General features: G+C 46.6%; 1 protein-coding gene across 6 annotated transcripts in view; it reads left to right on the top strand.

Moving 5' to 3' along the window:
• TDRKH (tudor and KH domain containing) overlaps positions 1–20690 on the top strand; it is a 2163439-nt gene that overhangs the window by 126531 nt on the left and 2016218 nt on the right. For 5 of the 6 annotated variants that reach the window (XM_069650772.1, XM_069650762.1, XM_069650739.1 and 2 more), the window contains exons 2-3: positions 2807–2853; positions 5228–5377. In XM_069650772.1, the coding sequence (XP_069506873.1) occupies positions 5257–5377 (121 nt within the window). In that variant the 5' untranslated portion in view covers positions 2807–2853; positions 5228–5256. The remainder of the gene's footprint in view (positions 1–2806; positions 2854–5227; positions 5378–20690) is intronic. The other variant, XM_069650754.1, reaches the window with a different exon arrangement.

Below are 20690 nucleotides of genomic sequence, written 5' to 3'. Positions count from 1 at the left end.
AACCTGACAAAGATAGCCCTGTGTAGCAAACTAAAGAAAAATAGCGTCCAAAAAGTCTGACCCTTGCACTACTAAACACAACAAAATCATACAAGGAATGTTTGGCGTTCTTCAGTTCAACAAAACAGTCAATTTGAACTCCAAGGGTTGGATTCATTAAAGTTCTATGTAATAACAAAGTTACATTGAATGATTCACTGGATCTGTCCACTTGGCAAAGAAAATGTCTTTCCATAGTCTCCTGCTTGGCAAAATAAATGTTTTCCCCTTGAACACAAGTTCATAAACCAAGGCAATTGTTCCCTTCAAAGAGACCAAGTCATTATTAGCACATCACATTTCTTCAAAGGAAACACTCTTGTCAAAATAGCATATCAATTACTTTTGGTAATGTAGCAGTTCATCAAGAAAGGTGATAAAATGATTTTTTTCTTGCAACACACCTTTTTACCATAACAAGAGCTTCAGATCTTCTTCTTCCCTGGTACACTTGCCTGCCAGGACGAACTACTATTGCTCCCTTTCCTGGTTTACTTGCCTGCCAACATGAGAACTCCTAGAACTGCAATTCTGTTCAGTGTTCAGTGGTAATGCTTGTTCCATGATTCTCCACACCAGTACCCTATGTGAGGAGGTTTGAACTGCTTCTCTTTATAGTCTTTTGACTCTTGACAAGGTGGGTTGCATATCTCCCCAGATTGGTATTCCATAAAGGGTAAGTTGCACCCTTGTTGTCTCTGTATTCCTCTTTTATAGCCTTTTGGCTACAGGTTTCCCTCATTGAGGTTTCATATAATGAGATTTGTGCTCCTGCGGCCTATGTGTTCTTATGCAGCCTGTTGGCTGTTGGCAATGCGGGTTGCAATCATCCCCCAATTGGTATCCTTTATTAGGAGAGTTGCACCCTTGCTGCCTTATTTCATTCTTTCGATATTCAAAATCATTTGTTCCAATTAAATATCTCATTTGGAGTGCCCCGGGGTCACATGGCATCATAGGCCAACTCACCGGTCTTGCCTAACGTCTCCTTACTCGCGGGTACTGCAGCGGATCTCCTCTGGTCTGTCCGAGAGCTGCCAGCTCCAGTGTGACTGTCTCAGCAAGCAAAGTGCTTCGGTGGAGCTCTTACTGCTCTGTGAGGTCTCTGGTTCTGCTTCCTGAGCGGTTCACAGCTTGTCTCCCACACAACGTAGCTTTCCCCAAGACAAACTTCGAGCTGTGGTCTCTTCACAGCCCTACATATTCTCCTGCGTTCTATACTGGTGCTGCTACGGCTCCCACAGCATATCCATCATTCAGTCCTGATGCTGCTTCTACTCTATCAACGTCGTCGCCTCTCACCTGAATCCCATCCCTGAATTTGAATATCTCGCTCTGGTGCTTCATACCACAAGTATACCGCTCATTATGTTTCATGGTACCTTTTTTTTTTTAAATCTTCATCACCTCCGAGTCCCTCTTCCTCCTCTCAGTACCACATGCGTTAAGGGTTCTGAAGTCCATAATGTCTTTGGTCTTTTTATATTTAACTTTAACTGATTTGTGGACTGAGAATTTTCAAGTTTATGCAAGGTTGTGAGAAGAGGTTGTGATTTACCATTGTTTTTAGGACCTCTATAGAGCGCAGAATCATAACAATTTGGGGTGATCATATTTACTTCCTGAACCTCCAATGTACCAACTTAATGTTGTTTAGCTGACTTTTCATAGCCTGTGCTTTGTACAATCCAGTCTCCTAGAACTACCCGCTGACAACATTCCAATAGGTATTGGAGGAATTTCATCCTCAAGAGGATGAATACTCTCTCTCCTAGAGCAGTCGCCACTTCCCCTTGGCAGCAGTCTCTTATCATTTGATCCTCTCTCATGTTACCACCTTCATGGTTAGGATCATGTAGTGGCTACCTTCCCCAGGCCAGATAGGAGGAGACTTTAGGCTGGGGTTTAATGATGACTCCACAGGTTTCATCACAATGGTTTGTAATAACTATTTTAATTAACACTTGAATTGTGAAGACTACACCCACTCCTCAATCTAACCCAAATCTTGTATTCTTCTCCACTCTTTATGCTCACAATTTGACATGATTTCATTTTCTGGGAATCCATCTATATACAGCATAGAAATCTGCTTAACTTGAACCTACATCCACACTAAAATCAAATGTGTGAAACCATTCTCAGAATAAAGTTTTAAAATAATTTACTGCATTTACAACTCAAATATGATTTTCCTATTCGGACTGATTTCAATCTATAATGTTGGACATGATAAACTATTGGTCAGTAGTTTGGACAGAGGCACTACTTGACTGCATCTTCTATGATGTTGAATCTGTTGAAATCCATTTAAAATGCTTAGGTTTTTGAAGACTTCTGTTGCCTTTGAAATTTTAGGACAATGGAGTCTGCAACCGGTGGCAACACCTCCCGTGATCCCTCACCATTGACTATAATGGCTAGGTCAGATCCTTAAGGAATAGATTTGTTACTTTGGCTATGGCTGACACCAATCATCAGACTTGTTATTACACATTCCATTTGAGATGTCTAAACCTTCCAGAGATCCCAAATATCAGGAGAAAGACCTTATACTATGATGCTACCTAGGGTTTCAACTTTAATGTTAAATCACAAAGCACATACTTTTCTCTATATTCCCTTGTTTAGTTATATAACTTTGAAACCGGGTTTCCAAATATGTTTAAATGCTATCTGGAATATAATGGATTCTCAGGTACAATGTCTATATATAATCCTGGGGCTTTTGTTCTCACCTTGGTCTCCTTTTTCTTTTTTTAAATAGACCCAGAACAGGTAGTGACACTGACTGGCCTCGGGCAGCTCTTCCAGGTAAGCTCTCCCTTCAGTCTGTTCACCTGCTCCAAAATGCTAATCGTGTAATTTTGTCCTGCTTCGGGAAAGGTCTCTGCATTCACTCCTTTCAGACATGGTCTCTTCAGGTTTTGTATAGCTCACTCTTCTTCCTATGTGTTTGAATTCAAATACTCGACAACTCCACCCGTAAGGGCAAGGTACTGATTCCTATTGGCCAGTGTTTTTGATTGGTCGCAAGACTCATGCAAAAATAATCGTGTTAGTCTTTAACTTTTTCATCGTCCTGTAACCCCCCCCCCCCCAAACATCAGACATCAATGAATTAGTAATTTAAGGCAGAATTATCCACATTTCTTTAAATAAAGGGTCTGCATCTCACAGCTTGTAATATATTTCCATGGGTCTCTCACGGAATGTACATTTGTGATTTTTCATATTTTTGTTGCCATTTTTTGCTGAATGCCAGTTCTCTTTATATGTATGGGTGCAGCGTAAGGTTGCAATATTGCAAATATGCAAGTGCAGGTTTTGTAATCTGATAATAGTAGGCGAAGATAGCACCTTTTGATATAGTTCAGTATTTTAAGAAGTTTTAAAGTCTCATTAAACCTTAGTCTTGTTAAACCAGTGTGGGTCACTGACTTTAGCATACACACATGTATTTCCCTTAATTGTTTTTGATAATGTACTGTGGAGGGCGACTCATATATAATCCTCTTTACAAGTCAATCCAGAAAAGTACTTGGTTTAAACACTTTGCAACTCTGCAATAGGTCTTGACTATTCTGAGTTAATTCAGCTTTTTTTGCCTAACATGTCTATGAAGATTTACTCCTGTGTTGCCAAGTGTTTTGGTGCATGGAATAAAAGTTTAGCTTTTAAAAGAAAATGGTGGAAAAGCTTGTGTCTGTGTCAAATTAAAGTTTGCATGGAAGGATACTGCCTGAATTATAATCCGTTGAACTGTGAAAACTGGTTTAAAGTCCTGACTTCCCCACTTGGCCACAATGTGATACTTCAACTTATTTTCTTTAAAGTGGTCTGCAAAGTGATTTAGTCTCCAAACCACTCGTGCATGGTGTTTATTATCGAGCGTGGACCTTGATTTGGGAAGCAGCAGAGCACTTTACGAGTCATAGAGAAGCATATCGCAGGGGATCCATCCAAGTCAGCAGGGAGGGGCTGGGTGGTAAATTTGGGAGTAAGGGTTCTAGCGAAACTGGTAGAAGGGGCTCGCCCATTCCCAGGTTAGGTGGGGAGTAGAAGGGGTGCGGACCTAGGTGTTAAGTAGGAGACATTCCTTGAATGAGATGCTCTTGAGCTTATAGACTGCAGTGTTGCTCGGTATATAATGGTAATATTGTACATTTATATAGGCCATACCACAGTTTAACTCTCTGCACACCAGTTGTGAGCATGCGTCTCGCCTTTATAGTTAAATTAAATGAATACTACAAGGTTTGGTAGATGGGTGTCAAGCAGGGTAACAAGAGCTTGGAAAGTGCGAAGGAGGATTAGAGGTAGGAGACATTAAAGGATGAGATTACGATTGAGATAATGTTGCAAACGTTGCACACCACATTGGAATATATGAAGGTACAGCAGTCCTTTTAAAATGAAACAAAAAGCTATTTACATATTAAAAGTACGGAGCAAGGTTCGAAATCGAGGGTAGCTTGGAGCTATTTAGCTCCTGCTTGTAGACTAGAAAAGCATGTTTAGCTTGACACCAACAGCTACCAGGAGCTACGTGTGGCACCCAAGGCCACCTAAAGCCGAACAAACACACCAATGTGAATTTAATTGTGCGTTTGGCACAATCCTATAAATAAACATTAGGACATATCTATATTACTTGTAAACGGTCATAAATAATGGCCACAACTATGTTTCAAACTTAAGTGAAAGGTAGATTTGTGGAATTCAATGTAGTAGCTCCTCATTCACCCATGGTAGCTCCTGGTCACTGGTTAATGCTCGATACCCAGGAGCTGCTTTTAGCTCAGTTTACCTAATCTTAATTTCGAGCTCTGCAGAATAAAGAACTGCTTCCAGACTTGCTGCACTATCACCTTTAGTCATGTACACTGCATTGTCAGGAAAAGCCATCCTGTCAGCCTTTTTCTCCCCCACCCAATGTTAACAAGATACCCCACTACCCTTACACTCATTACTCTTTCACAGTCCCCTTTCCTACCAATCTATCTGTCTTTGAAAATGCCCTTTAATTGCCACACAGAGGAGTGACACACCATAGACAGCAGGGCTAATGTCAGTAATCTCATGTCCTCTGTCTGCTAGCGATCAATATTCTCTTTATGAATGGGCACACTACAGGGCGTTCGTCATGTGTGAATCATTTTAACGAATGCCTTCATTTTATACATAGGTTAAATCTCTGAAGCAGGCATCTGGAAGATGTCAACAAAGAGTTTGTGGAATAGCTTCAGCACGCTGCAGAAAATAGCCCTAGCGCTTGGTATCCCAGCAAGTGCCGGCATCCTGTACATCCTCTATCGCAGATACCAAGAAAGCAAAGGTAACGTACAATTGCTCAAAGCATTCAGTGAGCCAAAAAGCAAACATGCATGGGTCCCATGCTCTTATGCAAGTAACATCAGAGGCAGGTTGTAAAAAAAAGCAAAGTAACAGGATGCATTCCCAGTGATTAAAACATGTAAATGTAGGCATTGGTATGCATGCTTCAATGCCACACGGATTCCAATTGTGAAAAGGTACACATACGCTGTGCTCTCATTTAATAGTTGGTTGTTTGCAGTCTGCCATTGGAAACACGTTTTTTTACTTCAGCATATGTAATTGCTAAACCACAAAATGCTAACCGAGCAAAGGTACTTGTTCCAAACACTTTGGATGCCAAGTTAGCAAAGGGACATGTTCCTTTTGTCTTTATTCTAGCAAGCAGACAAGTGACCAAACCTGATTTGCCTCTGGTCTTAGAGGCACATCACAGGTCGAGCTAGAATTAATTGTCAACGTCCAGGACTGACAATTGCTGACTGACGTCTCGGATGTCCCTTGCATGTCCTGCTGTAAAATGGCATATCATGTTTATCAGCTGCAAGATTGTACTAAATTCTCATGTTCTTGAAACCAATGTGCCTCAAGGTATAGACTACTAAACTTTGCCCATAGTACTGTTTACCTAATTCTAATGGGATACCCAGACCGCAGGGCCTGGACCAGAACATTCTCTGCAAAGCATGAAAAAGTTTCAAATGTGTGGCTTTTAAGAGTATCATGTAACTCAACCACTCCCCATTGCCATCCCCGTATGCAGTTCCCTTGTTGCACTCTAGGGCTCGAGGCTAGACCCTTTGGGACAGAGGTAGCAGCCTATGAGAAAGGTGGCTCTAGAGCAGGAGTGCAGTAGTCTACGAAGACCAACTTGTTTTTGTTGCATTCTGAGAATAACTGCATGATTCAGAGAAAGTGCCCTGAGTGATGTCAGTCAGTTGGAAATTGGGCGCTGGATGCAATGGTGTTGTCGTGTCCAGTCTGATTTTCCCCTTCCCTTTGGATCAAGTTACTTGCTGGAACAGTTCTGAAGTGTTTATCAGGAGACCGTATATTGTTCATTTCAATCTCTGTAATTTATACTAAAAGCAAAGATAACCAGTAGACATCTAACTTTGCATTCAATCTAAAGTCATTGTTCAGACTCATGAAGGATGTTCAGTAGACTAGGATTGTCCAATTCAGTAGTTTTTTTTTTTTTTTTTACCTGATGAAAATGGCATCCTTTGTGGCCTTTCGTACCTTGCGAACGCTACATAAATCTTCAGAAGTTAGTACAATCTTTATATCTAAAGATTCAGTCCTTTCTATTTCTATCCATGTGAAGCAATTGCTCAAAGCCAGGAGCACAGGATATACATTTGTCAGGATATTTTTATGTGGATGAACTATATTAACTGATTGCTGCTTTATCACTTTGACCTTCGCCCCCTTCCCTGTTCACGCCTTTGTTACTCTTGGCCACACATTCAAGGCATATGTTGGAAAATTTTTAAGTGGATGACCCTTTCTAATCTATAACTGAACGTCATGCTAAACCTCTCAAAGTTTCCTTTGTATTACATTCATTTTGCACTTAAATAATTCCTAAATACTTTTTATTTTTTTATTTAAAGAGCCATTCTGGAAATAATGTTCTAGTCTGAAATGATGCGAGGTGTGTTGACAGTGGCTGCCAAGTAGAAGCTGGAGTCCTCTTGGAAACCAGAGCTGTGCAGATAGCATGAAAAGGCTTGTACTACATATAGAGTTGAAAAATGGCTAGATTCCCTGCTCCAAAGCCCAGTGGCAGAACCAGCCATTTACTACTGTATTGAGCACACCTAGGTGTCTTGTTGGATGCCTTTTGGAATAATAATTTTGTAGCGGGTAGGAATGGGGGCGTGGCTTAGCACCTTGCTGTGAACACGTATGCGTAGGAGCTCCTACTAGATCCGACCAAATTCGAACCAAAAAAAAACGTAAACACACAATCCAGTAGCTCATCGGCATATGAAGACACACCACACCTAAGGAGCAGCGGGACTCCTACGCGTTGAGTCAGGCAACCAGTTCCTCGCACAGACTCTGTAGGCGGCTGGCATCCCCAAGATGGTGGCCTGGGCGTAATGGAAGAAAACAATGGAGCGTATGCGATGCGGGAGCCAAGCAGAGCCTGGGAATGGTTTATACTGCCATCTGGAGAGCATTTGGAAGAGACAGCACAGCGAGTGTACACGCAGCAGCTGAGACGCCGGTAAGTGGGTGTCCCTCCCTGCAACCCAAGACATACAGTGACGAAGTGAAAAGGTGCTCACTCAGTGAGGGACAGCACACGCCACTAGATACTTGTAGCAGTAGCCACAAACTGTGCCTTGCGTGGCAAGGGGAGTACTCCACCGGTTTCCCTGATTGCTTTCACAAGTGTACTGGCACTAATCAGTGAGCATAAGCTGCCCTCGACATTGCAGGCCTGCTAACTCCACAAGCCAGCTAGCAGAATCACGTGAAGTGCCGGTATCAATCCCCGCCGCACCACGCTGCGCGCCCCGGAGTCCCAGCACACAAGTGGGAGGATATGCCCAAAACCAACCTGTATAGAGGACAAGTAGTGCACAAGTGTAGCGGCGCACTGCTGTTGCAGCCCACACATCATGGAGAGCATCATACATCGTACCCATATATTTGATGTGATATTCAATCCATTAACTCACAAGAGACAGTAACGAGTAGTGCCAGTCAAGAGAGTCGATTGTCTGTACTTGTAACAGTACACTACCCAATCGGCACACATGAGCAGAAACCCGAAGACACAAGTAAGCAGTACTGCTCCTGTGGACCTGCACTGCGACATTTGGCAGGGAGCTGAGGAACGGCTCAGAATAGTGCCTACAGGCGCACCCAAACATCAGTGGGACTGGTTGTGACTAAAAAGGAACTGTACCCCAAACCAGAATTATGGGTTCTATTTGCTCACGCAATAGCCCAATCCTAACCAAGACACAAATGTTTTGTACCCAAGTGTGGGCACTTGGCAAAGCACACGCAACCTCTGTAGCAGTGCCTCCCATATGCCGTCCAAAGCAGGGAAAAACAAAGCCAAACAAATCACGATCAAGGCATACACCACAACGGTACCTCCAGCACAAGGGCCAGCAATTGTCCCGCAGCCAAATATCTTGCTGACAGACCAAATGGAGGGCAAACATAAAATCCTGCAGGCCATTTCCGCCCTAAAATCCTTCCTTGAGGCCAAGATGGTCTATTATCAGTGGTATGGGTCTCCTGTGACAAGATATCTGAGACTTGTCGGACAGAACAGGGATGCGGGAGAAACCAATCACAAAAAATACGACTAACATGGGGACCATGCAAGTAAGGTCAAGACCCTACAGCAGGAAGTCGCAAACTTGGAGAGCAAAGCGGATGATGCAAGCGCAGAGCCAGAAGGAACAACATCAGGATAATCGGACTACCAGAAGGAGAGGAAGGTACAATGACTTATGTCGAGTATGCTGTTACAGGAAATGGGCCCGGGCAACTTTGCACAAGGCTTCACGGTTGAATGAGTGCATAGGGCACTAAGCAGAAGACCTCCGCCAGGTGCCCCACCCCTCCACATTTAATTGCCAAAATGATGACCTGCAAAGACCAGGAAAAAAAATATTAACATTCTTCAGAACCGGAGGCAATATACGAAGAGCGTCAGCATCACTGACAGCATACTTAGATTATACCTTACAAGTGCAGAAACGCAGAATGCATTTTAGTTCGGCCAATGAATGGCTTTGTAAAGCTAACCTGAAGTACATGCTGATGTGCCCAGCTAGGTTAAGTTATATACAAGAACTGAATCCTTTTTTCTGACACCCTGGAAAGTGCACATGACTGGATGGACAACGAGCAACTGGTACCAGGACAAGAATGATGCTCCTATCGGATAAAGAACACTGTACACAGAAGCTCCATTGCAAACATCTAGCCGGCTGTCCAGAATTATGCACTACTGCACTATTGCCATCAAGGGAGCGCATGAAAGTATGACATAAGAGCACAAACTGGAACGATCTCCAAGTATCCTGTGATTCCGTATATTTATTATTTGGGTATATTACAGCGACAAGAAAAGGAGACGTGCAGTAAAGTCCTATTCTCCTGAACGGAAAGGGGCGAGGAGTAGCCCCTCCGCCAAGGTAGCTACACCTTTTTAGTGTACCGGTTGTAGAGTATCTACTGTCTGCACTCCGGCCGATGCAGATATTGTTGAGGCAGCACCAGAGTGTAAAGCAGGATTGCCTGAGCATGCGAAGTATAGCTGGGCAATTGTTGGGAGTTGGGGACGGGGGGGGGTTTGTTTATAGGGGTTTCTTTGCACAGCCTCAGTTTTCTCCCAGGAGCAGCAGAGCCACCATGCTGATTTATGCACTTGTAATATTTGATCCCTAGCGCATGTCCCGGTGGTCAGACCACAAGAGGTACATTCATAATAGTCTGAATGGAAGGCTGTAGATTGAGAACCTGGAATGTCCGCTGATTAAATAGTTGTATCAAGAGCAACAGGGTCATGATATACTTACGGAGACAGAACGTGGACATTGCACTACTACAAGAAACGCATCTCACCAAAGATAAACAAAACAAGATTGCACACAAGTGGGAGACTGACGCAGTAGGATCGACATACTCTACATATGCCAGGAGTGTATTAGTGTGGATTTCCCTGACAGTATCACTCTGCATACTAAAGATGATACTGGATGATGAAGGCAGGATGGTCATAATACATGGGTTCCTAGAGAAGAAAAAAGTATGCATTGTAAATCGTGATGCATCCACCTTCTCTAGATCGTTGTATGCACGGATTGGTCCATACAGAAATTGTGAGGGGACTATACGCTGGAGCCACTCCTAGACAGGTCAGACGACAAATTTACTCACCCCCCCTTCGCCCCCACCCCCGGCCATAGCGCTATCCAACCTTCTGAACTCTTTTGAACTATTGGACATATGGAGAGGGCTCCACCCGCACTTGAGGCTGTACTAGCACTATTCCGCTCTGCATGACCTACATACTAGGATTGACTACTTATTTGCGGACACAGAGAGCGGCAGTGAGTACCTAGAGGCCTCTCTCCTAATAACATGGCAAGTTGCCCAATGCCCTCACCCCCCCCCCCCCCACACGCCCAGGCCAAGGCTCCCAACGTGGAGACTGAGAGGTGAAAGCCTTTCACGATGACATGCAAGGAAGCATCCAGAATTACTTAACAAAATACCCTTTGGGAAGCTTTCCAAATGGTGTTCAGAGGGGAAGCCATAGCCAAATCAGGTGGGATGCAGGCAGTAATCACCAGGGACCAAAAAAAAGCAGAAGAGAAGCAGCCAAATATGTAAAGAGCAGAGAATATAACCAAGCTAAAACAAGAATGCATAGTACATTGTTTGGTGTAATTTAGCTTGCCTAATCTGTCCCGGAGGCAACACGCAGAAGGAGCCTGGCAGGCTGTTAGCCTGGCTGAACAAAAGCGACACCAGAAGGGAAATGATAAGCACCATCGTTAATGAAAAAGGTGTGATCTGTACTAAACAAACAGATATAAACAACATCTTCCTAGAGTACTATAAAAAGTTGTGTATAGACACATCTGAGGTTTTGCAGTCTGAGGCCCTGGCGCTAATAGACCTTCCATGCCACGGCTACAGAAAACTAGGAGCCCCCATTACTAGAGTGGAGCTGGTGTCCACAATAAGAGGATTACCGTCGGTTTAAACCCCGGGAGCTGATGGACTCCCAGGAGAATTTTACAAGGAATTTGTAGTGGAACTGGCAACACCACTCCTAAACATGCTTAATGAGGCATACGAAGTGGGATCCCTACCAAACTCATTCAGGGAATCCATAATAATACCCCTCTCGAAGCCAAATAAACCCCGACAGAATGCAGCTGATAGAGACCGCTCTTTTGAACCAAGATAGCAAGATATTAACGGCACTGCTGGCCGATAGACTGAAAAGTGATAGCCGATCTTATCCTCCCAGACCAAACAGGGCGTTTACCTGGTAGAAATACTACATGGGACCTACACAGATTGCACCACCTACCCTATCTAGATTCTCCTGTCTTCTGAACTCCCTCCTCTAATGACCCCACAGTGCTAGCCGAAATCTATAACGTCACACTAAATAAATAAAGCTGTGGAAACCATAGCCCCACTATTACAAAAAAAAAGCTAAATCTGCAAGACAAAGCCAACTCCTGGTTCACACCGGAATTACTGGAACTACACGCCTTGAAGCGCACTGCAAGTAAAGCCCCAAGTATCCACCAAAAAAAGATTTCAACAAGAAAGCTACCCAATATAAAAAAGAAATCGTCCTAGCCAAATCCACCTCCTTTAACACCAGAATTGCAAATGTGAAATCGGAAACTAAGGAGATGTTCGCCATAGTCGGGGAACTAGTAACACCGGCTCCCATCACACAGGTCATCTCAAAAGATGAACCTTTGTGCTCAAGCATACAAACGCCCATGCTCGGCAAACTAAACCTTCTGCAGAGCACAATCGGAACCAGCCAGAACGCCCTGACTTCTCCACACCTCCCCATCACTCCTACCTCGAACACTCGCACCCAGGTCAAGCCACTCTTCTCCTTCAAAGACTTCAGACTCAGAAGTTCTCACACTCCTCAAACAGATCAAACCCTCCAACTGTAAAGGTGATATTTGCCTAGCCAATATCAGACTGTGCTACTGCCCTAGCACCATTCCTCGCTGCATTCATAAATGCCTCCTTCGCTTCAGGTTTGGTTGCTCCCTGCCTTAAAGAAGCCTGGGTACGACTGCTCCAAAAAAAAAATAATTGCTGGTCCCGGCCTCACCCAACAACTACCGGCCCATTACTACAGTCCCCTTCCTGTTAAAAATCCTTGTTAAAGCAGCCCACACCCAGGTCCAACATTTGCTAGAAACTAACTCCATTCTTGGTATGCGTCAATCGGGCTTCCGCCCTGATCATGGCACTGAATCAGCGCTACTTGACCTATAAAAAAATCAACTATGCGAGATCATGGATGAAGGTAAACCAGCACTACTCCTCCTTGACCTATCTGCAGTGTTTGTACTAGTGGACCATAATACCCTAGGCAGACACCTCACTGCCTCAGCTCAGTTCTCTCATAATTCCACCACGAAGGTAGAGTCATGAGTGTTCTCAGACCAGGCCTGCGCAGCTCCTACCACCATCCATCGCGGAGTTCCAGAGGGCTCACGTATCTCTCCCACCCTTAACAACATTTTAACTAAACCACTCTTTGACATCTTGGACTCCCTCGGCATAGCATACACCAACTATGCAGAAGAAACCCAGGTCCTCCTTCCTCTCTCTGGCACCTACGAAAGACGCTAAAGCACTGGACACAGTTTATGCACCATCGAGGCCTGAATGGTGGCCAACGGGCTTTGCCTAAACGGAGACGCAACTGAGATCCTCCTAGTCTGCCCCAAGGAAACCCTCATACTCCTACGTCCCGTCCTCCATACTTGTGGGACATTCCATCCTTTGGGACAGGACCGGGGCCTGTTAGTCAAAGCAGAAAAAATTGAATTTTTGTCCTTTTTTTATTTTATGCGAGGCCACTGCACGTGGCTATAACCCCGCCCTCCTGAGCTCCTCCCCGCGCATCGCCTTTCAGTCCTTTTCTCTGCTCGGTCGGGCCAGGTTGCTCTAGCATCTCTGGGAATTTTTTCTTTTTATTCCTTGTCCTTCCTTCCTGCTCCGGTTCCACGATCATCTTGTCCTCAGTCTATGCCGGAGCATCTGGGATTTGTGTCCTGCTCCTCTTGCGAACGCCGTTTCGCAAGGGCGAATGCCCGATTTTGCCTGGAGTGTCTAGGCCCAGAACACAATTGGTACTCGTGCTTCTATTGCGACTCCCTTTCCATCAGGGCACTCCAGCGTCATCTTGTCCGGTGGGAGGAGGTGTTTCAACGTGTTCCTCCACATTTGCAGCTCTTCATTGACGAGAAAAAGAAATACCCGGTGAGTTTTCCTTTTTACGATGCCCCGGCCAGGGGACTCCTTCCCGGGGTCTTCCAGGACCGGGAGGGGCTCAAGTAGCTCTTATACCAAGTAGCTCTTATACCAGGGATATCCCTGAGGTGTCCCGCAAGAATAGGCGCACCGGAGCTTCCTCCGAGGGTCCACTCAGTAGACCTGTCAAAACCGGATATTCTTCCGAGGTTCCCTGTTTGAAGGTCTAAAGTTGAGCCCAGTTCTTCTGTGGCTCTGAGTACCGGGGGTTTGCCCTGAGGGCTCAGTTACTGGAGCTTTCCCCACCGAGTCTCGGCTCGAGGCCCCTCTTGAGGGAGCTGAACTTACCGGGGTCGATCCCGAGGCTCTCTTTGGGGCTAAATCCAATACCGGCAGAATTGAGGGATCCTATTCGAGGGTCCTGGCGGTGAGGTATATCCCTCCAAAATGACCACGCTCAGGGGCGTGGTGGTACCAGTTCTGTCTAGGGGGCAAAGACGGCGGTCGCGCACCACAGGCCTTCGAGTACCGGCTCTGCCGGGGTTCCTCCACCTGAGGCTAATTCTGGGGCAGTCCCTAAGGTGTCAGTAAACACCCTAAATCTGCCAGTACCAGCTCTGCTGAGGGTCCTTGCTTCAAGGCTAAAATGCGACATAAGGCCCCTGACTCCCATGAAGAGACCACTGTCTCCTGGGATGCAGTTCACCTGAGGTGTCAACAAAATGGTCGCCCAACCTCCACAACCTTCATGACCGGGTGCTGGACATGATGGCCCTGCTCGACATTCCTGTACCCGAGGGCCCCCACTGCCCCAGAGGGGGTGCTTTTTCTGGAGCCTTTACTCTGTCGCCTCGGGAGCGCACGCCCTGTTCCTACAGAAGGACATCTTGGCTGCAGGTCTGGGGAAAAACCGAATTCCGGGCAGAATCTCAACAAGAGGATTGACGCTCGATACAAGCTTCATACCTTGGCAGACATATTTTTGTCGCTCCCTTTTACAGTGGTGGCAGCAGCCACCCTCCAGTCCAAGCCGGTCTATACATCCTCCACTGCAGCGGCCCAAATCCTCTCCAAGGAGGACCAACTTCTTGACGCCATTGGCAAGAAAGTCTTTTCCAGTTCGGCTCTCCAACCTCGTCGGGTTAACACTGAGTTTATCCAGGCGGCGGGCAATGTCAAGCTGTGGAGGGTACTAGCCGATTTACAGGAATGTATTCTTGCAGATTGGCATCCGACAAACCAGCTTTGAAGTCCACAAGCCTGTGTGTTGGCACAGGATCTAGTGGAGGCTGCGGCACACCACGTTGATACTTCCGCTCGAGCCTTATGGTCTGGGATGATCTCTCCCGCCAAGTGTGGCTCCATGCTACGAAGTTCTCGAAGGAAGTTCAGGACAATGTGCTAGATCTTCCTTTTGAGGGTAAGGAATTGTTCCAATCCTCCGTAGATGAGGAACTCACTAAGGCAAGCAACCGAACAGCCAAGTCATTAGCGCTCCTGGTGAAAACTACAGCTAAGGCTCCTTATACACCGATCGGGCCCCAAACTGTCCTTCCCTGGATTCAGGGGTTTTCAGGATCGCTATGCGTGCCAATCTGAGGCTCCGGCTGGTGGGCCCTGCCGTAAGCAGCAGCGGCAAGGTGGCCGGTCTTTCTCTCGACCATCAGCCTCCTCTCCAGGGACAGGTAGTCTCCCTGCCGACATAATGATCCAAATTATATTTTTTGTCGGTCACATGAGACTCCAGTGGGAGGTCATCTGGACGCGTGGCAGACCGTCACTGAAGACAGATGGGTTTTGTCAATCACTCGGGTTGGCTTCTGTTACCACCCCCCCCCCCTCACCCCACTCTTCAAACCTCCCTCCCAGCAGACTGGGTCGCCCTCCCTCTGAGCCGAGGTGCAGAAACTTCTAGACCTCAGAGCGGTGGAGCCTGTTCCCTTCAGGGAGCAAGAGGAGGGCTTCTACTCGTCTGTTCAGTGCCCAAACCCAACCAGGCTGGCCAGTGCATTATCCTCGATCTTTCCCAGTTCAATCTTTCTCTTCCCCAAGAAAATTCAAGATGATCACGCCTTGCCAGATAAAGTCCTGTCTCCGGAAGGGTGACTGATTCCATGTGGTAGACCTCCAGGATGCATAGATGCACATGCTGATTTGGATCCTACATTGAAAATATCTGCGGTTCTCTGTGGGAGCAGAACACTTCATTTAGGTCTTTACAAAGGTGTCCGTCATTGCAGCATTACTTAGAACAGGCGGCCTTGGCCAATCTTCAGTCTCTCCTTCAGCTCCTGTTCCATCTTGGGCTGTCAGACCTGATCTTTCTGGGTTTCTGTTGGAATACGGTCAGTACTAAGGTGTTCGTAACAACGGTTAGGATTGCAGACCGGTCGACCACATGTCTGCTCTTCCTCCAGTCCTCGCACATGATGGGCTGGTGGTTCCAAAGACTTCTGCGTCTCATGGCCTCTTGCGTACTAGCTCTACCTCTTGCACATCTGAAGATGAGGCGCACTCGGCTAGCTATCCTGCATGATGACTGATCTAGAACGGTGGTCCTCAGCCAACAACCTTTCAGTAGGGGCCACCTTCCAGGAGCCCTGCCCACAAGTAACTGTTACTACGGATTTCTCCCTTCTGGGGTGGGGAGTGACGCGGTGTCTTCTCGAAGCATTCAACGTATATCAATTACCTGGAACTCCTGGCTGTGTTCCTGGCGCTCCAAGCTTTTCAGCCGACTATCACCGGCAGGGTAGTCCTTATTCGCACAGCCAATTCTGTGGCAATGTTTTACATCAACAAGCAGGGCGGCACCAAGTCGCCTCTCATAGTAGATCTTGCCATACGAATTTGGGACAGGGCCCGCCAGCACAACGTCTGGCTCCAGGCTGTACACATCCTGGGTCACATCAATGTGACTGCTGATACACTCTGTCGTCAGTCAGCAACCAGTTACGAGGGGGAAATGAACAGCAATGTCCTACAACATTTTCCATCAATGGGGCACTCCAGAGGTGGACCTCTTTGCAACTTCTGCAAACAGGAAACTTTCTCTTTATACGTCCATGAACGGGCTCGCAGCATCCTCCCTGGGGACGCCCTCAAGATTCCATGGACAACATGAAGGCTTACACCTTCCCCTTACAGCCACTGATTCATCCGTCACTCTGCAAGCTCAGGACCGCATCAAACTGCATTCTCCTTGGTGTTCATAGCTCCTTGGTGGCCAGCCAGATTTGGTTTTTCGGAACTGCAGCATCTGTCGACTCTTCCGTGGATCAGGTTGCCGCTGATACCCGACCTTTGCCAGAGCAATGACCAGCTGTGACAACCCTCCCTCAATTGTTCAGCTTCAGATCTTTAGCGCAGTTTAACTTGTCCGAAGACAATATGTGCATTATCCAAGCGGCCAGAAAACCACCTACGAGGGCCGAGTATAGGAGTAAATGGCTCAGTTTTTGCCACTGGCGCTTAGCAAAACGGCTAGATCCCAGGCATGCTTCGGTCGACCGGACTCCTCATCCCAAATGTGATTTTAAATGTGGTCCTCACTGCTTTGTCACAAGCAGTTTGAACCCATGGCCACTATCGATCTTAAGTAACTCTCTTGGAAGGTTGCTTTTCTGATCAGAATAACTTCGGCAAGGCGTGTAAGCAAGGTCAAAGCTCTCTCGGTGGAACATCCGTTCCTCACTTTCCACAAGGATAATAAGGTTGTGCTTCGCACACATCCACCCTTCCTTCCTAAGGTGGTTACTCCAATTCTGTGGCAATGTTTTACATCAACAAGCAGGGCGGCACCAAGTCGACTCTCATAGTAGATCTTGCCATACGAATTTGGGACAGGGCCCGCCAGCACAACGTCTGGCTCCAGGCTGTACACATCCTGGGTCACATCAATGTGACTGCTGATACACTCTGTCGTCAGTCAGCAACCAGTTACGAGGGGGAAATGAACAGCAATGTCCTACAACATTTTCCATCAATGGGGCACTCCAGAGGTGGACCTCTTTGCAACTTCTGCAAACAGGAAACTTTCTCTTTATACGTCCATGAACGGGCTCGCAGCATCCTCCCTGGGGACGCCCTCAAGATTCCATGGACAACATGAAGGCTTACACCTTCCCCTTACAGCCACTGATTCATCCGTCACTCTGCAAGCTCAGGACCGCATCAAACTGCATTCTCCTTGGTGTTCATAGCTCCTTGGTGGCCAGCCAGATTTGGTTTTTCGGAACTGCAGCATCTGTCGACTCTTCCGTGGATCAGGTTGCCGCTGATACCCGACCTTTGCCAGAGCAATGACCAGCTGTGACAACCCTCCCTCAATTGTTCAGCTTCAGATCTTTAGCGCAGTTTAACTTGTCCGAAGACAATATGTGCATTATCCAAGCGGCCAGAAAACCACCTACGAGGGCCGAGTATAGGAGTAAATGGCTCAGTTTTTGCCACTGGCGCTTAGCAAAACGGCTAGATCCCAGGCATGCTTCGGTCGACCGGACTCCTCATCCCAAATGTGATTTTAAATGTGGTCCTCACTGCTTTGTCACAAGCAGTTTGAACCCATGGCCACTATCGATCTTAAGTAACTCTCTTGGAAGGTTGCTTTTCTGATCAGAATAACTTCGGCAAGGCGTGTAAGCAAGGTCAAAGCTCTCTCGGTGGAACATCCGTTCCTCACTTTCCACAAGGATAATAAGGTTGTGCTTCGCACACATCCACCCTTCCTTCCTAAGGTGGTTACTCCTTTTCATTTGAACCAATCTATCGCCTTTCTGAACCTGGCATCTGATGCGGGGAGAGTTCTACATAATTTGGACGTCAGGCTAGCCCTCAAGTTTTACCTCGATGGAACAAGTGAACTCAGAAGCTCCTCGCAACTCTTTGTTACGTTCGGTGACCCTAAAGGGAAACCAGCTTCGAAAGCATCCATCTCCTGCTGGATTGCCTCGTGTATTTCAGAGGCTCCAAGGCCTTCAACCACCAAAGGGCATCCATGCACATCTAGTCCGTGGCAAAGCCGCTGCTGTTGCCTTCCAAAAGTATGTTCCTTGGGAGTCCATCGCCAAGGCAGCTACGTGGGCCTCCTCATCGGCTTTCTGCAAGCAATACTGCTTAGACCTGAGCTCCAGGGCTGATGGCCAATTTGGCCAGGCTGTCCGCAAAAATGTATTTCAGTGAAGGGATTTTCCATCGACCTTTACTACCTCTGGTTGTGCTTGGGAATCCCCCACAAGTATGAAGGAAAAGGTCCCCTTTCCGCCATACGCCTGCCGTCTCCTCTTGTTGCTTTAATGGTCTCAGACCTGACAATGGAAAAGGACTGAAGGGTGGGTTTACGGCCACATGTGGTGGCCCCGGGTAAAAATAAAAGGACAAAAGTTCAACTTTTGATGCTTTTTGACAAAAGTGCTCCGTTCCCGTCCCGAAGGACGGAATGTCCCACAAGTATGGAGGAAAGGGGACTATGAACTAGGAGTAAGGTAGTCACTAAGAGTAACTTTGTTAATAAACGCAACAGTGAATACACCTTCACAATCGACCAGAGTCGCGTCTCACCCTCTGTTAAGACTCTAGGGTCCAGCTCGAAGTTGATTGATGCGGTCAAACCCTCCCTATCTACTCAGAACTGCCTCTCCATCATCGGAGCAACAATAGGTGCAAAACTAGACTATTGCAATGTCTGCTTAGCTGGCACCTAAGCAGACTAAAAATGTTTTTTTAAACAACGCTCTCCGTGCTGCCCTCAACATACCCAAAAGCGAACACATCAACTGCCAGACTCTCTGCACACTGGCTCCCCCTCAAAGAACGTATCCTATTCAAGACCCTTGCCATCACTCACAAGTGCCTCACTTATACAGCCCCACCATATCTATCAGTGAAACTAGCCAGAGCCGGCTCCTTCAGGCCCACTACAACTCAATATTCCCATCGTCAAATGTACTAAAGCGGGCGGTGCCAGCTTCCCCTTCATCGCCGCAAGACAATGGAACGCCTTGCTACCCACCCTCAGGAACGAAGCCTTGCATATTGGCTTCTGTAAAGCCCTCAAAACTAAGCTGTTCATCTAACACACACCCACCTCCAGTTACCCACGTGTGCGATATTGTATTGGATATATCCGGTTCACCTGTAACCCACCAAACCGCCTACACCGCTATTCTTGTCTCTCCTCAGCAACTTATGTACCGGTTTCTGTACCAGGTGCTACTGTAACGCCACGAACCTTAGACATGTTTTTATAATTCCACTGCAACTAAGTAGGCCTCTTTGTAACAGTGCCACGATGCCTAAGGGCTGCTTTGTGTGCTTTATAAATGTAAAAAACAAAATAAGTGGGTAATGCTATTATACAACAAGCCAACGGCTAGAGTGTAGACTGCTGCCAGATTTCGGAGGAGTGGGAATTGGAGAAGGGTACAAGACAGGGATGCCCCTTGTCTCCTATGCTTTTCATCCTGGCCGTAGAATCGATGGCAGCATACCTGAGGCACAAGTACACTGAGGCGGGTATTACTACACCGGACTCGCGTCACTTGATTTCCATGGATGCAGACGACATGCTCCTCTAAATACAACACCCGGAAAGAAATCTACAATACAGATTAGAGATCCTAGACAGATTCACAGAACTATATGGCATTGCGATCAGCCGCAGTAAGTCATGCCTGTTCCCCCCCCAATAGGACGGAGAGGAATAGCAGAATCCAACTTTAGATATGTTGGAGAAGGTGCACGTTTCTATACCTAGGTATAGACGTCTACCAAGATCCCCTGAGAGAGCACACGCAACCCACATCAGGTGCTGCTTAGAGTTGAGAAGTCAATGCACTTCTTAACACGGCTGCCACTGGCACTTAGGGCAGGGCGGCTTTACTAAAGATGGTGGTTTTACCAAGGATGTTACACTTTTTCCCTAACGTCCCTTACAATATACCCAGGAAGTTATTTGTGGACTTAGATTTGACTTGCAGGAAATTCTTATGGCACAACAGACAGGGTAGGCTAAGCCTTATCCACGCTCAGCCGCCCCTATGAAAGTGGGGGTATCGGAGTGCCCAACTTCGAACTCTACTTCTTAGCCTGCCAATTACAATTCATAGCAGGATGGCTCTCTGATTAACCAACATTAGACTTCACACTGCTCCGAGAGAGCAGCAGGCCTTTTGCCCTGTAGCCATAGTACTTCAAGGTAAACCACCTCAAACACCCAGGCCCTATTCTGGTGCTGGGCACACGTGTGGCATAGAATTTGTAAACTGCTCAAGATAGAGGCCCCGTTCTCCACTAAATCCCACTGG

This window comes from Ambystoma mexicanum, chromosome 1p, assembly GCF_040938575.1.
Source record: "Ambystoma mexicanum isolate Mex_15411 chromosome 1p, UKY_AmexF1_1, whole genome shotgun sequence".
Taxonomy (NCBI): Eukaryota; Metazoa; Chordata; class Amphibia; order Caudata; family Ambystomatidae; genus Ambystoma; species Ambystoma mexicanum.
The sequence above is the reverse complement of the archived record's forward strand: the minus strand, read 5'-3'. Positions and strand labels throughout refer to the sequence as shown.